Below are 9365 nucleotides of genomic sequence, written 5' to 3'. Positions count from 1 at the left end.
GATGGGGTGGTGGTGGGGAAAATGAGTGATGGGCATTGGGGAGGGCACTTGTTGGGATGAGAACTGGCTGTCATATGTAACTGATGAATCACTGGATTCTACTCCTGAAGCCAAGACTACACTGTATGTTAACTAGCTTGAGAATTTGAGAGAGAGAGAGAGAGAGAGAGAGAGAGAGAGAGAAAGAAAGAAAGAAAGAAAGAAAGAAAGAAAGAAAGAAAGAAAGAAAGAAAGAAAGAAAGAAAGAAAGAAAGAAAAGAAGAAAAAGGAAGAGAGGGAGGAAGAAAGGGAGGGAGGGAGGGAGGGAGGAAGAAACCATACATCCTTGGCATGATTCTAGGCTAATGTTGAAGTGACTTTGAAACCCCAGTTTCAAAGCAAATTTTAGCAAGTGCAGGATAATGAATATGGTAAGCAGGCAATTGATGGTTTAAAAAAAAAGTGACAACAAAATTTTTTTCAGATTTCCCCAAGGTGAAAGAACTATCACATTGCTTTTTAAAATTTTTTTAAATATTTATTTATTTTTGAGAGAGACAGAGCAACAGGATGCAAACAGGAAAGGGGCAGAGAGAGGGAAACACAGAATCCAAAGCAGGCTCCAGGCCCTGAGTTGTCAGCACAGAACCTGACTCAGGTCTTGAACCCACAAACCATGAGATCATGGTCAAACGCTTAACCAACTGAGCCACCAAGGCACCCCTAGAATTATCACATTGTTGACAGGAAGCAAGTAGGCCTTCTGGATAGTAATGTAGTCTCTTTGTCTTTAAGGACCTAAAAGGAATGTGAACAGCATAGAACTGGATTAAGACCTCACCAACTAATGTGTCTCCCTCAAAAGAGAAGAAATAGTAAATAGCAGTCTCCTGGTAGCTTTAAATCTCTGTGTTAGTTCCTGGGATGAGGCATGGACACTGAATGCGTGCTTCAGACATGAAATTACATGAAGAAAATGCAAAACTGTACTGTAATAAAATTACATCATAAATATACAAAACCAAAAAGACTGATGGTCATGTATCAGTTGATGGACACTTGGGCTCTTTCCATGTTTTGGCTATTGTTGAGAGTGCTGCTATGAACATTGGGGTACATGTGCCCCTATGCATCAGCACTCCTGTATCCCTTGGGTAAATTCCTAGCAGTGCTACTGCTGAGTCATAGGGGAGTTCTATTGTTAATTTTTTGAGGAACTTCCATACATACTGTTTTCCAGAGGGGTTGTACCAGTTTACATTCCCACCAACAGTGTAGGAGGGTGCCCATTTCTCCACATCCTCGCCAGCATCTAGAGTCTCCTGATTTGTTCACTTTAGTCACTCTGACTGGCATGAGGTAGTATCTCAGTGTGGTTTTGATTTGTAGTCATGTATCCAAATAAAAATTGTGGTCTTAGAATATGGTTATAGGTAATGTTTTTATTTTTTTTTAATCTTCTATAGTGCAATTTTATTAAAATTAAATAACAGTAAAATTAATGAACTGGCTGTTTCAATTCTGTAAGTTCCTAAATAGAAGGAACACTTATAAATAGGGCAGCCCCTTTCCTCAGCTGCTGAAAGGTGCTGGTCCCTCCGAGGAAGATAAGGCCACTTGGGGGTGAGCCCCTTGCTTCATCCGGTGACTAGAACCATGTCTGGCAGCACCGCTCAGCACTTGCCCGCACCATGGCCTCAGTCTCAGAGTTCATCAGCATCTGCTCTGCCCCCATCCTGAATGACAACAAGGTGATGGTCACAGAGAACAAGATCAGTGCCCTCATTAAAGCAGCAGAGGTAAATCTTGACCCTTTCTGGCCAGGCTTGTGTGTAAAGGCCCTGGCCAATGTCAACATCGGGAGCGTCATCTGCAATGCGGGGGCAGGTGGACCATGGTGCTGCACCAGCAGGAGGTCCTCCGTCTCCATCATGGCTGCCCCAGCTAAAGAGAAGAAAGTGGAAGCGAAGAAAGAAGACTCAAAAGAGTCTGATGATGACATGGGCTTTGGTCTTTCTGACTAAACCTTTTTTCTGTAACCTATTCAATAAAGAACTGAACTCTTAAAAAAAAAAGGTCAAAAAAAAAAAAAAGAAAAAGATAGGGCAAATGGGGTCTCTCAGGCTGTAAGGGCTTGAAGTAGAGAGTAAGTAAGCAATGAGTATTTTCCGAGTTTCCTGCCTCTTAGTTATATACAGGAAGACAGCTAAAGGCAGCCATGTGCCAAAACTATTTTAAACACAAGACTTCTATTTCCCCCAAGAAGAGTAGGCCTTGGTTTCTCAACTGGAAAACTGGGGGTGATTCACTAGCTGCACTATTTTAGCTTTCATGTGTGTGTGTGTGTGTGTGTGTGTGTGTGTGTGTGTGTGTGTGTTTGTCTTTGGAGGTCAGAGGTAAATATGGACCATGTGGAATCGTCACTTCTTCTTTGCATAATTTGGTTTTATTCCAGATAAAATAGAGTTATTACATCCATACAGCATATGAGCTGGAAGTTTGTGTAGCCTCTTCCAATACTCCAATATTGACTGAAAGTTTTTAAAAGGGCCCATTTTAATCTGACCATCACTGTAACATGATGCAGAGACAGCAGCTTGCAAAAACTAATGAGGGAAAACAAAAGAATGTTGTACTTTTGTTGTGATCTGATGGAAGATATGGGACAAATGCTTTGAAATGAAGCATTGAGTAAGAGAACACCGAATACTGTGTCTCTATGAGGAAGCTGTCTTGTTTATCTACAAGATAAGGGCCATGTGTAGCCAGGTGCATTAACAGTGGGTTCCAGAAACTTGGTGTCTGGGTTGGAAATGATTTGAGTATTTTTTTTCTCCCAGAGGCTGTAGTTTTTCTCTCCTTTAATTATTAGTGGAATCTTGTATAAAAGCCAAAATTGTGAGCTCTTCTTAAGTTGCAAGTTCATTTCCAGCCTGTGGTGTTATATGTTTTATCTGTCCTCTTTAGAATAACTGCCTTAGAAGTTTCATGTTGGTTCTCAATACTCTAAAATAATTTTCTCCAGATCGCTGGAAAATGCAGATTCGTATATAAAAAGACTTCTTACCCTCCTCCTTGACTTGCATGCATTATTCCATGTGACATTCCTAACCAGGAGGGAGTCGATCTTTTGTCTCTTGACTTTCATTGACAGATTTCTTGGGAGAGTTAGCGGCCCATTCATTCTGCCTTATCTGGCGCACTCACTTCCAGCGCCTGTTGTCTAGGTTCTCCTAAGACCAACCCTTGCCTACTCGTCATTCCTCTGGAGTCAAACTTGCTCTTAGGATCTTTTTCTCTGGTTTCAGCTTCCTTGACTGTCCTATTCCCTACTGTTATTTTCCTAAACACTCCTTCTTTGGTTTTCATGGTCTTGTACTTCCTTACCTTCTTTAAGAGCTCATCGCCTGCCTGTCTTCTAAATGTAGGAATTTCCAAAGGCTATGCGTTGTCTCTCCTTTTGTGCCTGCTCCCTCCATGGCCTAACCCACAATCACCTTCACCTGAACTAAAATTTGGTACTTCAACTTTAACAACCTGCCTGCACTTTATAGTTGCCCTATTTCAAACTAAGATACCTGTCCCCCACCATTAATTCTTTTTTTTGCAATTCTCTATTTTTTTTTATTTATTTTTGAGAGAGAGAGAGAGAGAGAGAGAGAATCCCAACCAGGCTCCACACTGTCAGCGCAGAGCCCAAGGTGGGGCTTGAACTCACAAACCGTGAGATCATGACCTGAGCCAAAGTCAAGATGCTTAACCAACTGAGCCACCCGTGTGCCCCTCTTAATTCCCTATTTTTATTTATAGCACAGAATTGTTTTAGGGACCTAGGCTCCAATACGGAACTATATTTGCTACCTCCCTTTCTGTGGCTCCAATATCTAGACAGTTATGAGGTTCTGCCAACTCTCCATGGAAATGGTTTTCTAAATTCTCTCTTCCCACACTCTGACACTGACACTGGTTCAGATCCTCCTTCTATTCTAAGAACTACTGCAATAGCCTCTTCCTGGTCTCAGAGTTCTTTGTCACAATGATCTTCCTTCAAGGGTGGCTTTGATCATGACACATTCCATGCTCAAGAGCATTCCAATGGCACCCCATTCTCCAACACTGTATGAGCAAACCCTCCTTGCATTCAAGCATGCATAGATTTCCAACCCAGTCTCCCAACACTTTATGAGCACCTCACACCATGGTGAATTTACAGCAGTGTGTCTGTTGTTTTCTGAACGTTCCATGTTTTATACTTTTACTTATTCTCTTGCATTCATCTCAAATATGCTTCCTGGTTATTTCTGTTTTTAGAAATCTTATTCATCCTATTAGACCCAGTTCACTCCTTCATATCCCACCAGACTACACACCTGCCACTTTCCTATTTCCTTTCCTATTCTGCCTTGTGGTATATTTGTTTGTATACTTGCTTGTCCTTTTTACTAGATTGATCAGAAACATGTCTTCAGAAAAGAAGGGGCTTGATTCGGTCACACCACGGGTAAGTTCATAGCCTCTTTGAGCCTTGGTGTCGTCATTCATAAAATGAGGATAATGACACAGTGTACCAGTGATTAAGATCTTGGGCTTCAGGGGCACCTGGGTGGCTCAGTCGGTTAAGCGTCTGACTTCGGCTCAGGTCATGATCTCATGTTCATGGGTTCAAGCCCCGCGTCAGGCTCTGTGCTGACAGCTAGCTCAGAGCCTGGAGCCTGTTTAAGATTCTGTATCTCCCTCTCTCTCTGACCCTCCCCTGCTCGCGCTGTCTCTCTCTCTCTCAGAAATAAATTAAAAAAAACATTAAAAAAAAAAAAAAGATCTTGGGCTTCAGAGGCAGGCTGACCTGGATAATAAGTGCTTACTAAATATTGCCCATCAAGCATTATGATTGTCATAAATTCCTTCATGGGGTGTTGTGACAAAAGCACTGCCTTAGATCAAGGCTCCCCAAATGCAGGTTATTTTCAGCTCTAGAAAAGTCATGTGGACTGCACGAGAGCCAGCAGCTCCAGACCTAAGTCCCCACGTACAGTGAATGTGTGCTTGTGATCATAAACAATGACATGCCAAAAATAATATGGTATGACCCTGTTCCATCTACATCTTTGAACCTCTTGAGGTTGTATGACAAAGTAGAAAGGGTAGAGTGTGGATTTTCTAAAATACTTGGACAATGAATTCTGTAAGTCTCAGTTTTCTTATCTGTAAAATATAGCTTTCAATCACAGATATTAAGTAAAGTGATTGTAAAGTTCTTAGTACAATATTTGCTATAAAGCAACTGTTCAATAAATGTCAGATTCCTTTATTTCCTCCCTTTCCCAAAAGCTCCTCATGCCTAGTATAAACTTACCAATTTATTGTTGAAGTTAATAGAACTTAAAAAATACTGAGTAGTGCTATTGCTGCATCGTAGGGTAATTCTAGGATACAGGAGTGCCGATTCATAGGGGCACATGTGCCCCAATGTTTACAGTAGCACTTTCAATTTCAACAATAGCCAAAGTATGGAAAGAGCCTAAATGTCCATCAACTGATGAATGGATAAAGAAGATGCAGTATATATATACAATGGAATACTACTTGGCAACGAGATAGAATAAAATCCTGCCATTTGCAGCAATGTGGATGGAACTGGAGGGTATTATGCTAAGTGAAATAAGTCAGTCAGAGAAAGACAGATGTCATATGTTTTTACTCATATGTGGAATTTGAGAAACTTAACATAAGACCATGGAGAAAGGGAAAGGGAAAAATAGTGTCAAACAGAGAGGGAGGCAACCCATAAGACTCTTAAATACAGAATAAATTGAGGGTTGATAGGGGGTGGGGAGAGGGGAAAATGGGCAATGGGCATTGAGGAAGGCACTTGTTGGGATAAGCACTGGGTGTTGTATGTAAGCAATGAATCATAGGAATCCACTCCTGAAGCCAAGAGGACACTGTATACACTGTATGTTAGCGAACTTGACAATAAATTATATTTTAAAAAATTGAGTATGTACCTAGAATACGTACATTTGTCACAGGGGATTAGTGCCTTATCTGGCTAATAGGTTGACTCCTGGAGAAGCCAGAAGTAATCCCTTTAGAGATTTAAAAATATATAATTAACTCTTCATTAAAACTAGATTCTAAAAAAGTTTTTAAGAGAGACAAAAATTACTGGTACAGCCCCTCTGGAAAACAGTGTGGAGGTTCCTCAGGAAACTAACAATAGAACTCCCTTATGACCCAGCAATAGCACTGCTAGGAATTTACCCAAGGGATACAGAAATGCTGAGGCATAGGAGCACATGTACCCCAATGTTCATAGCAGCACTCTCCACAATAGCTAAAACATGGAAAGAGCCTAAGTGTCCATCAACAGATGAATGGATCAAGAAGATGTGGTTTATCTATACCATGGAATACTACATGGCAATGAGAAACAATGAAATCTGGCCATGTGTAGCAACATGGATGGACCTTGAGGGTGTTATGCTGAGCGAAATAAGTCAGGCAGAGAAGGACAAATACCATATGTTTGCACGTATAGGAGGATTAGGAGGAACTTGACGGAGGACCAAGGGGGAGAAGAAGGGCGGAAATGGTGGGGGAAAGGGAGAGAGGCAAACCATGAGAGACTCTTGAATGCTGACAAAAACTGAGGACTGATGGATGTGGGGGGGAGGGGGGGATGGGCATGAAGGAGGGCACTTTGGGGATGAGCACTGAGTGTTATGTAAAAACTAATTTGACAATAAACTATTTGTAAAAAAAAAAAAAAGAGAGAGACAAAAATTACAAGAATTAAAAGGAAAATCTGGCCCCACACGGTAGTTCCAAATCTCTATACCCAGATACCATAATGGCTAGAGAGATGCAGAATGAAGCAATTTCCTGTTTTCTTACTGGGTTCCAATGAGACAAGCCTCAAAGTAAATAGCCATTTTTTTTCTTTCTTCTAGATAAGTTTACATTTACAACAACTTACCGAGAGACTACTGTTTTCTAAGTGTTTTACATATCTGTTTTACCTGATTCTCAAACTACCATATGTGGTAAGTACAATTATCATCCCAATAACAGAGATTATAAAAATAAGGCACAGAGAGGTTAACTGTTCAAGATCACACAGCAAATAAGTGCCAAAGCTAGGATAAGACTCTTGGCTGTATAGATCTTCCTTGTAACCATTACACACAAATGATACGCTTCGTGCCCCATTTTAGAAAGTACTAAGGTAGTGATGCTCCACAGGAGCTGTGCATCTGAATCACCTATAGATACATAGATGCAGATTCTCAAGTCCAGATCAAGACAGACGAAATCAAACTCTCCAAGTGAAGTCTGGCTGTGTGTAGTTTTGGGGGTATCACTGGGAATTCTTTACGGGTGGAACAGAATGGTGCTAAGGTTTGGCATGCTAAGTGTAGGGCAAGAGAGAGTCTGTAGTTACAAAGCCTCAGGGAAGAAGGCTCTGGAGAGCCCTGGTTCCTATTGTGGGCTGCACTGAAGACCAGCAATCCATCTAAAACCTACACCAACTTACCACACGCCCATGTCCTCTAAGGTGAAACTGTCAAAGTGTCCACAGCCTGCATAGGAGACTGAAGTCACTGCCACCCAGAACAAAAGGCAATGCCGGGAACTCTTATTGTGACCACGTACATGTCCCATTAGAGCTTGTGCCAGCCAAAAGGCATTGCCAGGTCCCAGGGAAATTCCCAGAACCCAGACACCGACCAACTGCAGATGCAGCAAGATGTGCCGCGAGGGAGGGCTGGCTGCTGCCCTTCTTCTTCCCAGGTGACCCTTCTTCTCCTTGACTGCCTTTTCAGCTTGTGAGTCATGAGTGCCTTTCTGGTGGCTGAGTTTATTTCAGGGGATGGGGAGAGGGATGGGAAAGGGTCTTCATTTCTATATTGCTGCTTCTGGCAATACGAGGCAAAGTTGAGGGTAACTGCCAACAGCTTCCCCTTTCTCTTCTTTTTGTTCACTCAATCTGTCTGGACCAATGCACAAGGAAAAAAGACAGACAGAATGGCCCTCCAAAGTTGCACTCTGTTTTAAAGCTGATAAAGGATGTGTTTACCACAGCTTAGGAGAAAAATATATTATCAAGTGCCTGAGCAATTAAACAAATGGGATTTGCAAACATCTGCTGTCCAGAACTGTTGCCTGTGTTCAAACAAAGCCTCACACTGTCTTTGGCAAACCAGGGTGAGAAAAGCTGGGTGCCATTTGCTAAATGAACTCTTCCAGATTACAATTCTGTGGCCTGAGGGAATTAATTCAAATCCACATGGGGAAATTCATTCCCAAAGAGGTAGTTATTCCCTAAGAAAATCAAAGAAACGAGGACCTAGAGTAAAGTTGGCAGTAAGTCAATGAGTGTTTTATTACCCTCTACTATACCATATTTATTATTTCTGTCCAAATCACAGAATCCTAAAGTTAAAAAGACTCCAAAGTGAAAGTGAGACTTTTGGTTGAAAATGGCTGCTAACGTCATTCGCGCTTCTCTGCAGTCTCTCCAACTGATACCTATGAAGATACAGCCAGAGATGGAGACTTTCAACAGCATCACTAAGACCGATAGCCAAATGCACAATCTGGAGGAGAAAATAGCATTAGAGGTTAGAAAATGCAGACTCTAGATCTGAATTTTGGCCCTGCCATTTACTAGCTGAGTGACCTTCATATGCTCACCTGTAAAAATGAAATCACGAAGACAATTTCACGGGCTTGTTCTGAGGAGTAGAGAAGATAATACTGGGAAAGTTCACAGAGCCATGTGTGGCACAAAGTAAGCATCCCACAATTGTTAGCTATTAGCTTCTTACTTGCTACTGTTGTCATTGTAAAACAGAATCTCTCCCATTGTTCTGGAATCATAAGAAATGAAGAAAGTAATGGCACAAAATGTCCTAGGTTTCCTGAGAGGTGCTTGTTTCAGTCTTCCCCACCTCAAGCCCCAGTTCCCCAATTAATATAAAGGAAGAACTGGGAGACAAGTGTGGCCTCTGGGTGAATATTCAGAGAAAGAGGCTATATTAACCCTTCCTTCCCCTGGGGAGGATACCCGCCCTTTTTCCCCTTGAAACTAAGAGAGGGAGATCCTAAAAGAAATCTAACTAAATTTGAGGTTTTCCAACACCCCATTTTTAATGAACCAAAAGATTAATAATCTTTCCTCCGAAACTTGAAGAGGCACCAGGCCAACTGAGTATCTAATGTGTTCCTTGGGCTCTGAGAAGTGAATGGGAAAGATGGTGAAGTTGGGCCTTGAAAGGATCAAACAGGTCAGCAAGTAATTTAACTGCCTGTGAGAACAAAATCTAACACTCTTACTTATCTAAAACAGAAAACAGTATCTACCACTCAAAAATGCCAAATCCGGG

At 41.6% G+C, this 9365-nt stretch overlaps 1 protein-coding gene across 1 annotated transcript; it reads left to right on the top strand.

Annotated features, from left to right (window-relative positions):
- The first annotated feature begins 1670 nt into the window (after positions 1-1670).
- Positions 1671-2003, top strand: LOC120248290 (60S acidic ribosomal protein P1-like). Its single transcript, XM_039256577.1, is given in 3 exon segments — positions 1671-1873; positions 1875-1900; positions 1903-2003. Coding segments are annotated over 3 exon segments (330 nt in total).
- The last annotated feature ends 7362 nt before the right edge of the window (positions 2004-9365 follow it).

This window comes from Hyaena hyaena, unplaced genomic scaffold (assembly GCF_003009895.1).
Source record: "Hyaena hyaena isolate Hyena2069 unplaced genomic scaffold, ASM300989v1 scaffold_573, whole genome shotgun sequence".
In the NCBI taxonomy this organism is placed as follows: domain Eukaryota; kingdom Metazoa; phylum Chordata; class Mammalia; order Carnivora; family Hyaenidae; genus Hyaena; species Hyaena hyaena.
The sequence above is the reverse complement of the archived record's forward strand: the minus strand, read 5'-3'. Positions and strand labels throughout refer to the sequence as shown.